The 15,490-nt window shown below is 41.0% G+C and overlaps 2 protein-coding genes across 3 annotated transcripts; one reads left to right on the top strand and one right to left on the bottom strand.

Moving 5' to 3' along the window:
• Window positions 1-8,685: 8,685 nt before the first annotated feature.
• On the bottom strand, window positions 8,686-11,101 carry LOC125016570. Its single transcript, XM_047599124.1, has 2 exons — window positions 9,058-11,101; window positions 8,686-8,811 (listed from the first exon to the last, which is right to left on the bottom strand). Exon 1 carries the CDS (start codon window positions 10,334-10,336, stop codon window positions 9,389-9,391), a length of 948 nt encoding a protein of 315 aa, XP_047455080.1. The 5' UTR covers window positions 10,337-11,101; the 3' UTR covers window positions 8,686-8,811; window positions 9,058-9,388.
• Window positions 11,102-13,303: 2,202 nt separating this feature from the next.
• LOC125016636 (urokinase plasminogen activator surface receptor-like) lies at window positions 13,304-15,307 on the top strand. Of its 2 annotated transcripts, XM_047599245.1 has the most exons (5): window positions 13,304-13,813; window positions 14,085-14,201; window positions 14,276-14,419; window positions 14,539-14,649; window positions 14,828-15,307. In XM_047599245.1, the coding sequence occupies exons 1-5, from the start codon at window positions 13,768-13,770 to the stop codon at window positions 15,157-15,159; spliced, it is 750 nt and encodes a 249-aa protein (XP_047455201.1). In that variant the 5' UTR covers window positions 13,304-13,767; the 3' UTR covers window positions 15,160-15,307. The 2 variants fall into 2 exon arrangements, with proteins under 2 accessions (XP_047455201.1, XP_047455200.1); XM_047599244.1 differs by lacking the exon at window positions 13,304-13,813 and having other exon boundaries at window positions 14,090-14,419.
• The last annotated feature ends 183 nt before the right edge of the window (window positions 15,308-15,490 follow it).

Below are 15,490 nucleotides of genomic sequence, written 5' to 3'. Positions count from 1 at the left end.
TATGAAGCGTGAGAAGGCTGCCAATACAGTGTGATGACGGTTTCCCAGCATCACCTCTAAGTGTCGCCAAAGGATCAACAGCTGTAAACACCCGCGTACGCAGCCGATGAAGTCTGTGTGAGGCACCGCAAATGTCCACAGACATTTCCCTGTTCTGCGGTGAGGAAGACCTTAGGCCAAACTTTTTTTGGTGCACGCACCCTTTGTACACGAGGCCCCTGATGCGGACATGAAACGGTACAAAGGTTATTCTGCAGGATTTTCACTCGGTAAGGATAGAAATACACTTAAAATCGAGCTGTTACATGTTATTTGTCTAGAAGCTGTATTTCCACATTATTTGGTACAATTATTAAACAATATTCATACTTTAATAAAGTCAATAGATGATTATTTGTCCTAAAATGACGTGGGAGGGTTAAAATATGGAGGTAAAACACTCTTTTACTGATAAAAATGTAGGAAATCTTAAGTGTAATGTAGATATATTCTGCAGCGTTTTCACTCAGAAAAGATAAAAAGTTACTTAACGTTTAAAACCTTAATATTATCTGACTAGAAACTATATTTCTACTTCATTCTGGACCATTTTAAACAATATTCTGACTTCAATATTGTGAGTCACCCTGACTGTCACATTCCTGCTGGTCACCTGCACTCTCCCTGCTAATTTTCTTCTTTGTGAAGAAAATCTCTCCCTGCCTTCGTGTCACACTGTAGACATTGAAAACGTGTCCACAAACACAATAAAAAGCAACATGTCATTTGTACTGTACCAACACCACAGTAGCAACAATGACATGATACTCTGTTGTTGACTGTTAATTCATGTCGCAAAACCCACGACGGATGCTAACGTTACTGAAATAGTGGAGAGATTAGATTTATCGAGATGGAGAGCAAACTAAAGTAAAACACACCTGCAGTGTTGTTTAAGAACACTTTTCCAAATCAGGCCCAAATTGAACAGAAGTTGGTAAAACATTGTTGTGTCAGTCTTCAGGAACCTGTAGTTTATGTTCTTACTTTAACTCGGTGCACCTCGAAGCATCATGTCGCAAAAAGTCCGTGACTGGTGAAGTTACATGAGTTTATCAGCGAAGGGGGGAAGCCGCGGAGCCACTTCCTTTGTCTTTTTTTTCCAAAATAAAAGCCTTCATGAGTTCATAACACAGTCTAGTCACACAAGGTTTCAGCTTCGCTTCCGTTTTAACATGCAGCGGCGGTAAAGCGCTTTGCACAATGATTGACATTACCACGAGTCAATGACCATTGGGGGGCACACGGGATGGCCAATCAAATTGCAAGGGGGCGGGTGTTGTTGTGTAAATGCACGTTCCAGTCCGTCCTGGTGTGCACTGATAGTATTTCAGGGTGCTGGCTGATAAAACACAAATGGTGACATAAGAGAGAAGAGTTAAATGTACTGCCCTTGTCTTCAAAAATATAAGCAATGCTTAAAAAGTCAGTTATATATATATAATAAAAAATATATATATATAAAAAATAACTCAACAAAAAACATGTTGATCATCACTACAGCAAAACTGCAGCGATTAAAATATTAGAAATAAATGTTCAAAAATAATATTCAATATAAAATTTCTGTCTTTAAACACTGTTCTACTTGATTTCAACATTTTATTAATGTGGCGACTTTAAAACAACAGAAACTGTCCTTTAAGTCCAGATTCTCTTGTCCTTCCTTTAGTGATACAAATGACAGTCTCCACTTTCAGACTCACGTTTCTCCATCCCAGATACAGGCTGCAGAGTGAAACCTGCAAAAACAACAACAAAGAAGAGGAGAAGGGAAATGTGGGTGAAGATGACAAGATTCAGAGGTCTCCACTAGCGTCTCACAGTAGTGTGTAGTTAATGTGTATGTTTTTTAATTAGTGTAATTGCTCATTGAACACAGATACAATCACTAACACTGAAGCAGTCTATGTAACCCTCTGCTACACTGATACACAAACATTACTTTACTATACTAAGATCATATTGTCCATATGACTCGTTTTGCTATTATTTCCCAAAGACATGCAGAGAAGACTTTATTTCTAACTTTTCTGTTTCAGGCTACATACAGCCTCACCAACTCATGGTTGAGACTCTTAAACAGGGAGGAGAAAAACATCAAAGCATGCTACATCCTCTGTGCTCAACTTCCTGATAAGCTCAATGATTTTATTGGACAGTATAAAGTTAAGATAACTGAGATGAAGGTCAATAACTTAATAAATGTAGAAGTTCTCTCCTCTGGAGTGTGGAGGCTGAACAATAAGTGAATGATGTTCAGAGGGATTTTAGAGAAGAACAACAGGACTGAGAAAGTGGGTTTTGGGATTCATTTTTGATACCACTCAGCCCCATTTATTGGCATTTCCACATAGAAAGACACATACACTTTACATAAAAAACATACATAATTGAAACACTTAATAAAAGACACACATACAAAAACAGCAACAGACTGCAGGGCCTATTTTATATTGTTCAGAGTGGTTATACCAGAGAGAAGAAAAGATTTCTTGCCAGTCAGCAGTACTTTATAGCGCCTGATGGCAGTAACATGAAGGTGTGGTGGAGTGGGTGTGAGGGGTCTTCAGTGATCAGAGTGGCTTTCATCATCACTGAGTTGCTGTACAGTTCAGATAGGGGGGTTTGGAGTGAACCAGTTATTTTTCTGGCCTGATTAATAATGTGTGAGAATTTAGTTTTTATGTTTGATAGTGAGAGAGTTGTACCAGGATGAAACATTGAAGGTGAGAATTGATTGAATGATTGACCCGTACACCAGTGTTAAAATATTGCTGCTGACATTGAAAGTTATGAGTTTCCTCAGCAGGTGGAGCATGGATGTCCGTCACCAGAGATATGTCATCTGTGTATTTCAGCAGTGTCATTCATTCTCTGCTACAAGAGATGTTGTTAGTATAAACAGAGGAGAGGACTGGAGACAGAACACAGCTCTGGGGGAGCCCTGTGTTTAAAGTCAATATACTAGATTTAAAACCATTTAAAAGCACCTGTTGTGGCCTGTCCTTAAAAAGTTCCAAATCCACTTCACTTTTTTATTGACAAAGTTGCTTGCTCTAGGCCAAACTGCCTTTCTTTTCAAAAATCCTCGAAGACTCAGTTTACCTTCACTCAGTGTCCTTTCTGGAGGAGCACAATATTCTTGAGGTCTTCCAATCTGAATTTAAAACATTGCACAGCTCAGAACCAATGTGTTTAAGAGTTTTTAATGATTTCACTTTTAACTTGTGTTTCTGGTTAATGTGTTGTTCTTGTGCTTTTAGACCTAACTGCTGCATTTGACATTGTAGACCATAACATCTTAATCTCACTTTTACAGCAGTGGGTGGGCATCAGTGGCATAGCACTGGAGTGGTTCAGGTCGTACTTGGCTGATCACACTTTCTGTGTGTGACTTGGTGACTCTGTATCCTCCTCTGCTCCTCTGTCATGTGGTGTCCCGCAGGGCTCAGTCCTAGGCCCTCTTCTCTTCTCTTTGTACCTGATCCAGCTTGGTTCTATACTTAGGAAGCATGGTATTTCATTTCATTGTTATGCAGATGACCCTCAGATCTATATGCCTCTTAAAAAGAATGAAGCATTCTCTGTCAGTCCGTTACTTGGATGTCTTGATAACATAAAGGCCTGGATGGCTCTGACTTTTTTTATATTTTAACATAAGACAGAAGTGATTGTTTTTGGTGGCAGCACCAAAGATCTGGGTTCCTTGTCTCAATATATTAAACCGAACATCACTACCTTGGGAGTTACGGTGGACTCTGATCTCAGGATTAACAATCAGATCAAGACAGTGGTGAAATCAAGCTTTTTCCAACTGAGGCAGACGGACAAAATGAAGCCAAGTCTGTCAAGGCAACATTTTAAGACAGTAATCCATCAATCAACCGTCTCCAGATGGTACAGAACGCCGCTGCACGTCTTTTAACTGGCACAAGCAAACATGATCACATTTCCCCCATTTTAGCCTCACTCCACTGGTTGCCCATACATTTTAGGATTCATTTTAAAATTCTTTTATTTTCTTTTAAATCTCTCAATGGTCTTGCCCACATTCACCCACCTGCTCTCTCAGGTCAGCTGATCAGCTGCTCCTGAATGTGCCAAAAACTAAGGGCAAGCTCAGAGGGGACCATGCTTTCACTGTGACAGGCCCTAAAATGTGGAATGATCTGCTTTAGACAGGAATCTTCCTTGTCTGTTATTAAAGCTCTTCTTAAAATCTTTTCCTTGACCTTTGATACCCTGTAAGACATTGATTTGATTTGATTCTCATTTCATTGTTTTGTCTTATCTTATTATATTTCTGTTTTTTACTGATGTTTTATGTCTTTTAATTTATCTTGTATTTATCTTTGGTACCTTGTGGTTGTTTTAAAGTGCTTTATAAATAAACTTGGATTGGTTTGGATTGGAAAATCAGTGTGTGGTGGGCCTGAAGGTCAGAGAGGTGGTGTAACAGGGTGCCAGTATATACAGCATTAAAAGCAGAAGGAAAATCCTTCAAATCATTTATTTCACAAAAATCACAAGAGCTCAACGCAACATTAAAACATAATTACAATTCGCATACATTTCATATAATAATGCTTTCACTGGCTAACAATCCTTAAAACGCTGGCTAGCATTAGATATGTTCAGTCATACATGCCATTAAACTAGATTAAACACAAACCTCTGCATCTTTCAGGACTCCTTTCCAGTTTGTTATATTTCTGTGGCGCGTGTTTCTTCTTCTTATTAGGGCTACGGGGCAACGAGGCTCCAGTCTACAGCCTCAAGGACCTATTGTTATCCTGCGTGTTTCGTCTTATTATTTTTCATCTTCCTCCTTCATTTCGTCCGTTAATCGGTGTGCTATTACTTTTCTCTACGGAATATGAATTTTTCGCGACATAAGTCGCCAAAAAGTTCCCACTGAAAATCAATGGGGCGGACAAAAAAAAGAACCCTAACAAGACAGCTTTTCAAAGGTCTACTGCTCAGGCATACTTTTACCTACAGACTTCATTTAAACTTTAAAATGTAGACACGAGCCTTGTGTATTGGTGTATTATTTCCCCGTTTTCATAGGTCTTATAGTTGTTGATCAATCACTGTTCAATGACCATGATCTTTTTCGAAAAAACTCGTTTTACAGTGGGCAATGTTGGTACTTAGAATGAGGGAACATATGTGAAATCGCCTGAAAATTTTCTCTTTCCACAGTCGTCCACAATTTACACACTACAATTTACACGCTCTCCATTCACTCCAATGCAAAGATTTTCTGAGAAAAGGAGAAGGACCTTTGTCTTTCACTCGTGAGTGTGTTCAAAATATTTACCGTATTTTCCCGACTATAGAGCGCACATCAATATAAGCTGCACCCACAAAGTTTAAAAAAAAAAAAAAGGAAATGTACATATATAAGCCGCTGATATCTACTGAACTGATTAGTTTAACTGAACATAACTGAACTGATCAGTTTCCGAACGGTGCCTGTAACATAAAAGTAAAAGTGCTGATCAAACAAAACAGAAAAGTAATTGATTGGTTTATTCATCCTCCTCCTGCGCACTGAAACCACTGAAGTCATCTTCTTCAGTGTCGGAGTTGAACATCCTCAGAAGAGCATCGTCACATACCTTTTCTGTGTCTATGTCATCCCGGGGTAAAGCTGGCTGAAAATGATGCTTTTCGCATGCAGCCAGTTTTTGTGAAGGATTTATTGGAAAAAAATAAATAAATAAAAATCCACAGAAAAGCTGCATCTTTGCATGAGCCGCATGGTTCAAAGCGTGGGAAAAAAGTAACGGCTTATAGTCCGGAAAATACAGTACTCTACAAGGACGAAAAACATATCAAAGTCTTCAGGAATGTCTTAGGACGCCCATGGTCTGCTTGTTTTTCTGATAGGAGCAACCGTTTTGTCATAGTAAGCCCAAATGTGAGACCAGAAAAAAGGGGGAAATCTAGCTCTTTTCTGTGTCCCGGCTCCGCGCGCTTCTGTCGTCCTTGACAACCACTGTGAGTTGCCACAGCAACCTCTGAGCCGCAGTCCAGGGCCACAGCTGAGACCAGTTCATTAATCAGGGACTCCTCTGATGTCTCTGCTGTTAATACAGCTGATCCCACACACGTGGGCTAAGAAATTATTACAGGACTCGTTTTCAGTCACACTTAAAACATGCATAATACTAGCAGCTTCTAGAAGAGACAGTATCAGATCAATCTAGCATGTCTGACCTCACCTCTGCTTTCTGTCTCCCTCAGCACCAAGGTCCATGCAGCATTTTGTCTCAGCATATGTAAGTTAAAATAAGCTATTATCTCTTTGTTCAACTAAAGATTAACTGATCCCTGCTCTCTTTCTTTCCTTTGTCTGCCTGTCTCTGCATCTCTCTCTCTCTCTCTCTTTCTTACTGTAAACCTGATTGTCTTATTTATGTAAACACTTCAACATGAAAAGACACCTCTAGCAGTGTTTCTTTGACAACCACTTTCACTTCAAGATGCGAATTGTGGCACTGTGGCCACCTCCCCCATTGAGAAGGTCTCTGTGAGTAGTGAAAGAGCGTATCAATTTGTGTTTTTAATCTGGTTACTCTCTTCCATGTAGGCTACTGCACTTTATTTTCATTTTTGAAACTTCACAGTGTCCACATACATCCTCTGTTATGGCGTGTGCTTACACATATCATGTAAATCACCATGGTGGGTCGCCAGGGATCAAGAATGCCAGGGGCCATTTTTTGGTCCCAGTCCAGCCCTGACGTCTGCACAGTATCTCTCTTACATCCTATGCTAACAACATATATGTAAAATGAACTGTACCAGACCCTAACATGACAATGGTCGGTATAAAATGTCATATATCACTTTATCTTACAAAGATTACTGATCCCAAGTACTTTGCTGCATTGATTCCTTGTGTTAGCTCATTTGTCTTAGATTATATGCATATGGTCTGCTTGGCAGCAGTTAGACACCTGTTGATTTTCTTGACTTGTGTCTCAAAAATGCATGTCTTGTGTCACTTATCCGTGAGGCAAAAGGATGCAATTTCTCAGAAACTGATTGCACTGAGAGCAAAGATGTCAAGTGAATTTTCACAGCAACCGCGGGGTTTGAAATGGACAGGTAGAAGGCCACGACAGCAGTTTTAGTTGTACACAGAACCTGTGGTATTACGAACCGTGCTGTCTCCTGAACGACACAAACATTTCTTGTACTTGACAGTAGCCATGTCTATAATGCTGGAGTCAGATGACAGGAAATACCTATCTCCAATATGCACAAGAACTAATCAAACACTTTGTCATGTGCTATGCTGACCTATATGGCAAGACGTACATGATCACATTTCTGAAAAGTGGATGTTGTAAAGTTACTCCTGAAACAACTTTATAAATATAGTCTACATCTTCTGAATTTCAAAATAAAGCTTCACCCTTTATGTAGTATCCTCAGATAGCAGGAGGACTGTAAGTGTGTATTACCTGTCCAAAAGTTTATAAGAGGAAGTGTTATGTAATGTGTTGTCTCTCTGTCCGTGGTGCTGCCTACCACGTACCAGTAAAATACCACAAAGCTATTTTGGATGTTTGAGTTTTTCTTGAATGTGCCCGAGTTATACATCAGAAACCAAGACTGATTTCTTGAACTTTTGAAATTAGATTTAAAGTTTTCAAAACATTTGTTTTTTTCTATTTAATTTCAAATGAGCATTCTTAATGTACATATAGTTAAGGTACATATTTGGCTAAAGAACCATGTCAAGTCTATAGTGGTTAAGAGAGAGAAGAAGAGAGAGAGAGAGAGCACACATTTACCAGCACATGTCTGAACAAGATGTATTACACAATATTTTCATTTTTAATTTAATTGTTGCTGTTTTGCTGTACTGATGATGAACATGTTTTCTGAGATACAAATGGATCCTTCTGAAAGTTCATTTTATTTTCTTTAAAATATCAATGAAAATAACTTCATTTATATAATAAAACTCATGTGGAAGTTTTTTTTTTATGTGTGATGTCGTAATCTGTTCACGTGACACAACAATAAATGATTAAGATGAATGTGTGGACTTTAATCTTTCATTTCCACTGAAAGACCACAATGTCTTTGTTTCTTGAACTGGCTTAAACTGGACACCTGAGTTAATAAAACTGAGGCGTGACAGACAACCATGTGTTCATTAAACACAAACCACTTAGAGGTTGTTAAATCTAACCATCATGCTAGAGCTGAAAGAGTGCAGCTATTTATTTCAGTGGAATAAAGTTATGTGGCATGAATTAACAGCAATTTATTTTAAACTTAAGTGCTTTCTTTTTAAAAAGAAATGGTGAATAATGACTGTTTGTGACTATTTTGTGAATTTTATACACTGATCAAGAAATTGGTTCTCATTGTAAAGTAAAATAATTCAGCTTTTATACCTAGATTTTGACAAAGAGCCTCAACAAGAGTGTAACCATGAGATGTAGTACTTGATTTTCTAATTTAGCAGTGGAGATTTTTAACAACTTTTAAATGAGAATTGATTCAGTTTTCATAACACGTTCATTGTTCATTGACAGGTGTTGTCACTATCAGTAAATAATGGAGGTGTGGTTTGAAGGGTGAAGCCAGCCCCTACTCATGAGAACTATTTATACCTGTAGTGTTCTGTTGCAGAGTGTAGCAACTCTGGTTAAACACCAAGCTAAACCTTTGCCAATGAACACAGGAGTCCGGGTAGAGTTGACTTTTTACTCTCTCGCTTCATTTGACAAGTGGTGAAAACTGTATTTAAAATAAATACAAAAAATAGAAAATTATCTATATATACGTGAATATTGCCTCATGAAACAACTCAAAATATTAATTTACATCGCTGTATGTACCTCGAGCAACATAAATTATCGTAAGAAGAATGCTCCTTTAACATGTACAAAATGATGTTTCTAAATTACAAATGAAGTGTAAGTTTTTAACAATTACCACTATTTATGCTTCTTAACATTTTTATCATGAAATATATGCACTTACGGCGTTGCCTGAACAATGTTTCCAAGTGGAAGATATAGGGATATGGATAGGCCTCAGAGCCTGAACAGCATGTCAATTTTCCCTCTCCTGCAACCAGGAAGAGAACGTAAACAAGGAAGTGATGTTGCTAGCATGTCTGCCTTCAAAATAAAAGCTTCTCAAACTATTTTAACGTTTTTACTATATTTATAACTGAAACATATATAAATTTATACTTTTAAAGCAAACAATAAAGATTATTGACATAAATGCCTTAGAGGCATCACACTCCCCGTCTGGCCTATGTGAGGCCACTATGAACTTGAAGGAGTCTAAAACAACAGTCCTTGTATCAGTCTTTAGACAGCAGAAGAACCACTTCTGCAACTGGCCTGAGGAAGGTTTTGGCATCGCCTTGGTCGGTCGTTTTTATCTCAACCTTTCTTACATATCCATCCTTCCCAGGAAATGTTGCTGTGACTATGGCCATGGGCCAACAGTTGCGGACAGTCTGTTTGTCCCTGAGGAGAACCAGGTCCCCTACTTGAAGGTTTTTGCGTGGCACTGTCCATTTTTGTCTTTGTTGTAAGGATGGTAAGTATTCTCTGCTCCAACGGTTCCAAAACTGGTTTGCGAGAGCTTGAACTTGCCTCCATTGTTTTGTGTAGAGGTCCTTGTCTGTGAAATCCCCAGGAGGAGGTGGAACTCCTGATTTCTGTGTGAGGAGCATGGCTGGTGAAAGAATGAAAGGTTGTTGTGGGTCTGTAGACACAGGTAGGAGTGGACGTGCATTGATGATAGCTGTGATTTCTGCCATTAGCGTTGACAGCACCTCATGGGTTAGGCGACTTTTTTGCTGCAAGAGCATTGAATCAAGGATTCTCCTGGCAACACCGATCAGCCGTTCCCACGAGCCTCCCATGTGGGAAGCATGTGGAGGTCTGAAGTTCCAGCTACATCCTTGTTTGCTGAGGTACCTCTGCACAGTATTGTCCATCTCCAACTCCTTGCTGGCTCCAATGAAGTTAGTCCCGCAATCAGACTGGAGTTGTCTTGCAGGGCCTCTGAGTGCGAAGAAACGCCTGAGAGCGTTAATGCAGCTGGACGCATCCATAGACTCAATCAGTTCGATGTGGACAGCTCTTGAACTCAAACAACTGAACATTATGGCCCACCGTTTGCTCTCCGCTTGTCCTCCTCTGGTGCGTCTGGTTACAATGGACCAAGGTCCGAAGACGTCAAGTCCAACATACGTGAAAGGAGGGCAGACCTTGAGACGTTCTGGCGGTAGGTCAGCCATACGTTGTTCTTCCAGTCTCCCACGCAGCTTCCGGCAGATTATGCATTTGTGGAGGAAAGAATTGATCAATCGCTTACCACCCAAAATCCACAGCCCAGCTGCCCTTACTGCGCCTTCTGTGAGATGTCGGCCCTGATGCTTCACCTGCTCATGGTGATGTCGTACAAGCAGTAAGGAAATGTGACTGTCCTTGGCTAGGATTACTGGGTTCTTTTCTTCAGATGTAAGCTGAGAGTGTTTCAGTCTGCCTCCAACACAGATGAGATTACCCTCTAAGGTTGGACTGAGCTTATGCAAAGGGCTGTTTGTGGCCACCACTTTGTTTGCTTGGATTGCTGACAGTTGCAAAGGCTGACCTTTGTGCTGCTTCCAGAATTACATCTTTCACTTGAGCCATTTCATCCACAGTACGAGGTAAGTGACATATGTGCCATCCTGAGCACCTGTTGTTTTGGTTGGAATGTTTGTGGGATCTTGCCATATGGATAAGGAACGCCACTGCTCGCAGTAGAGAGATGAAGGTGGAAAAGCGCTGAAAGCGGTCGGAGTTGAGCACAGATTCCTCCAGGTGAGTAGTGTAGGTGCGTACCTGTGGTCGAATCTCTGAGTCTTTCTCTGGTTCGATGAGATCAAACGTCTCACTTGTTTGTGTTGTTTCTGCAGATGGTTGATACAGGAATGAAGGTCCAGTGAACCAGGAACTCTGTGCAAGACAGGATGCAGGTAAGGATCTGGACGCATGATCTGCAGGGTTTTCTTCCGTGCGTACATAATGCCATTGTTCTGGTTTGGAAGATTGTCGGATACGTTGAACTCTGTTGTGGACATAGGTGTAGAAGCGTTTTGACACATTATTAATGTACCCGAGGACCACCTTGCTGTCCGTGTGGAACCTGATAGCATCCAATTTCACATCTAGCTCTTCTCGGATGAGGTCTGCCATTTCTACTGCAAGGACAGCAGCACAGAGTTCGAGCCTTGGGATTGTGGGTTCGGATTGAGGTGCTAGTTTGGCTTTGCCCATAACAAGTCCTACTTCCACTTTACCATCCTCCTGAATGGCTCTCAGGTAAGCGATGGCTCCGATGGCCATGGTTGAGGCATCCGAGAATACACACAACTCTGTGTGGACAGCTTTGATGGGCGAGGTTGGTGTGTACGTGCGTGGCACATGAAGCTCCTTTAGGACTTGAAGAGAATCTCTCCATGTTCCCCATTTCTTCACCTCTGCTGGGAGAGGTGTGTCCCAGTCAGTCAGTTCCGAAGTAAGCTCCCTGAGAAGAGCTCTTCCCTGGATCGTGACGGGTGCCAACAAACCCATGGGATCAAAAACACTGTTGACAGTAGACAGAACTCCACGTCGGGTGAAAGGTTTGATAACGGTTGATGCAGAGAATGTGAATGTATCTGTTCTGATCTCCCATAGCAAGCCCAAGCTGCGTTGTGTGGGTGTCTTTTCCTCACTCAAATCCAGATCCTTGATGACTGGAACACAATCTTCAGGTAGGAAAGCTTTAGTGACTGCTGGACTGTTTGACACGAACTTGTGCAACCGAAGGTTTGATTCAGCAAGTGAAGCTTGAGTCCGACGGAGAAGGTCGATTGCTTCTCCTTCAGATGACAGAGACACCAGGCCGTCGTCCACGTAAAAGTGTCTTTCCACAAACTTCACTGTGTCGGCCCCATACTCCTGAGCACCTTCAGCAATGGCTCTTCGCAGACCATAAATGGCTACAGCAGGAGACGGCGAATTGCCAAAAACATGAACCCTCATGCGGTAGTCGACAACCGCCTTACTGAGGTCATTATCTTCGTGCCACAAGAAACGAAGGAAGTTGCGGTGATTTTCATGGACCAAATAACAGTGGAACATTTGCTGGATGTCAGCAAGGATAGCTACTCTCTCCTTCCGGAAGCGCAGAAGGACGCCCAGGAGAGAACTGTTGAGATCGGGACCTGTCAGAAGCACATCATTGAGGGAGACACCAGAGTACTGAGCGCTGGAATCGAAAACTACCCTGATTTGGTTGGGCTTTTGCGGGTGGTACACCCCAAATGATGGAAGAAACCAGCACTCCTCATCCTCCTTTAAAGGTGGCGCTACTTCTGCATGACAAGGCTGAAAAATGGAATGGCGACCATTATCCAGCACATGAGTTTTGAATGTGTCAACTGTTGATTTATGCACGTTACCTAGGCACACTTCTCCTATCACCACCCAGCCTAGATCGAGACGTTGTGCAAAGGGAGCGTTATGTGGCCCGTTAACTTGCTGCCTGACCTTGTGTGCTCTGAGCACATCTCTTCCAAGTAGCAGGAGTATCTCCGCTTCTGGGTCCAGATCGGGAATGTGTTTGGCTATGTGATGGAGATGAGGCTGGTGCAAAACTGCACTTGGTGTTGGGATTTCAGTTCGATTGTTCGGGATTTCAGGACACTCGAGAAGTGCGGGAAGAGAGATGAGAGCTTTGCCATCCAATGATTCTATCTGGAATCCTTCCGCCTTCCTGCCATATGTTTCCATGATGCCGGAGCATGTTCTGAGATGGTGCAAGAGTGGTTTATCCTCCACATCAAACAGCTCAAAGAACTCTGGTCTGGCTAAAGAGCGGTTGCTCTGATCATCCAAGATTACATAAGCTTTAATGGCTTTGTGCTTAGAGTCTTTGGGGTAGACCATTGTTAGGCAGATCTTAGAGCAAGAACGACCCCACTGACCTGAGCCACAAACCTCTGTGCAGCTAGTTCTAACATCAGTTACATTAGAACCATCTTCTCCCTCCTCGCCGTTTACCTGTAGCGGTGGAGGAGCCTTGATAGGTTGAGGTTGTGGCCAGGGTGCATGGCTGCATCATGATAAGTGCTTTCACACTCAAGCACTTCACAGAAGATTTGCAGTCTTTGGCAACATGGGAAGTTGAAGAACAACACTTGAAGCATATTCCTTTCTGTTTTAGAAAGGCCTTCCTGTCATCGATGGACTTGTTTCTGAATGTCCTGCATTTTTTAAGTGGATGTGGTTTGTCATGGAGTGGGCAGTTCTTGTTAGGGTCGTTGTTGATTGTAGAAACATCTGTTTTGTGAACTGTGACAGGCTTGTTGGTGTTAAAGCTCTTTACAGGTGACCTTTCTGGTTTTGTGAGGTTTACGCCGCTGCTTTGACGGATAAAGCTGGGGTCGTTTCGTTTCTTTGCCTCATGGCACACAAAGTTACAGAAGTAACTAAAGGGAGGGAAGCAGCCATTGTTCTCTTCTTTGTACCACGACCCAGATGACACCCACTTCTCCTGGAGTCCATATGGGAGTTTGTCTACTATTGGTCCAATACCTCTGGAGGTGTCTAAATACGCCAGCCCTGTGAGATATCCATCCCAATCCACAATACCTTTAAGAGATCAAACTAAAACTCACTTGTACCTCACCATCACAACATGTATCTCCTCATTCTGGTCCTTGGAATTGTGCTTCTCCCTGAAGGTAAGTTTTGTTTATTTGTTTGCTTTTTAAGTTTTTGATGTTTAATAAAATAAATACTGTAATTTTCCTTGAGTATTTACTGCTGACCTTCTTAAATCTCTGTATCTTGTGCACAGATGATTCAGCCTCTTCTTATTTGCATCTATATATAAAATGTATATATAACTCACTTTTTACGTATTACTTATATTTTTATAACAGATGTGTTCAGCTTTGAAAACAAGGGAAGTACATTTAACTCTTCTTTATGTCACCATTTTTGTTTCATCAGCCAGTACCCTGAGATGTTATCAGTGCACACCAGGACCGGATGGAAACTGCACGTACACAGCACAATGCCCTTCAGAGAAGTATTTGTGTGCTGTACAAAGATACGTGTTTTATATAAGTATGGTGTTCTGTACTTCTTCTTATTTTTTCTTGACACTGGCCCAGTTTACAATGACTACTGTTTCATTGCAGATGGTTCAGTTTGGAATAGCACTAGAAGATCATGTGTTTTGCCTGAGGAGTGTGGAGAGCTCTCACTCAACTATGGATTCTACAGAGACGTAATTGCCAGTAAATGTTGTAACACTGACCTCTGCAACACCCAACCTCCCCCAGGTAGGAAAGAAATATCAATTATATAAATATTTACCTTTGTATATATATTGTATATCACGCTTAGTTCGTTGATGAAATTATTATGATTTGTTTTAAATAATATATATTTTATGTCACAGAGATCACCCCACCTGTTCCAAGTGGCATAAAGTGCACCACTTGTGATGAACAAGGGTGCAACGCAGCTCTAAACTGCCTGGGGAATGAGGACCGCTGCATCTCAGCAACAGGTAACATGACTTCTGTATTAATATTCATCCTATATATGTAGAATAAGAAGAGTTTTGTGATTCCAGTGATAAAACTTTGAGGCCTTTGAATGCACTTTGATGCAGATACTCTACAGAGAAATGTTTATTGATTCGAGTGATAAAATCTCACCCACTGACACAATTTTCTTTCTCTCAGACTATATGCCTGGCCAGATGGTGACTTTGAAGGCCTGCGCCTCTGAGGCAGCATGCCACTACATGCAAACTGCATTGATGACAGAAACCACTGCTGCAGAAGTGAACTGCTGTCAGAGCGACTACTGCAACAGCGGCAGCAGTACAAGTACTCCAACTACTAGTACAACTACTATTACAACTACTACTCCAACTACTACTACAACTACTACTCCAACTACTACTCCAACTACTAGTACAACTACTACTACTCCAGCTACTAGTACAACTGCTAGTACAAGTGCTGGCCTCTTGTTGCTGGTGGCACCACTGATCTCTTTGGTTCTGAGCTGATGGAGAAAGAAGAATCACTGCCCAGATTTGCTTCATATCACTGTGTAGACTCGTAGCACTTACTGCCTCACACATGACCCTAAGTTATATATGAGAAGTAGAAAGTTTAATAAACAACAGGAAAAAATAAAAATATTTTCTGCTCCTATGTCTTGTCTCCAAATACACTAGCGACTGCTTTGCATACGATTATGATTAAAAGAATAAAACAAAGTAAAAACAATTATATTCACTTACAGTTTTTGTTCTGGGTTCCAGTGTCAAACAAAATAAAATCTAATCTAAAAACACTGAGTTTTCTGAAATTTTATCATATAACTATTGTGGATAT

The sequence above is a fragment of the Mugil cephalus genome, chromosome 11, assembly GCF_022458985.1.
Source record: "Mugil cephalus isolate CIBA_MC_2020 chromosome 11, CIBA_Mcephalus_1.1, whole genome shotgun sequence".
NCBI classification, from domain to species: Eukaryota; Metazoa; Chordata; class Actinopteri; order Mugiliformes; family Mugilidae; genus Mugil; species Mugil cephalus.
This window is presented reverse-complemented; position numbering and strand designations above follow the sequence as displayed.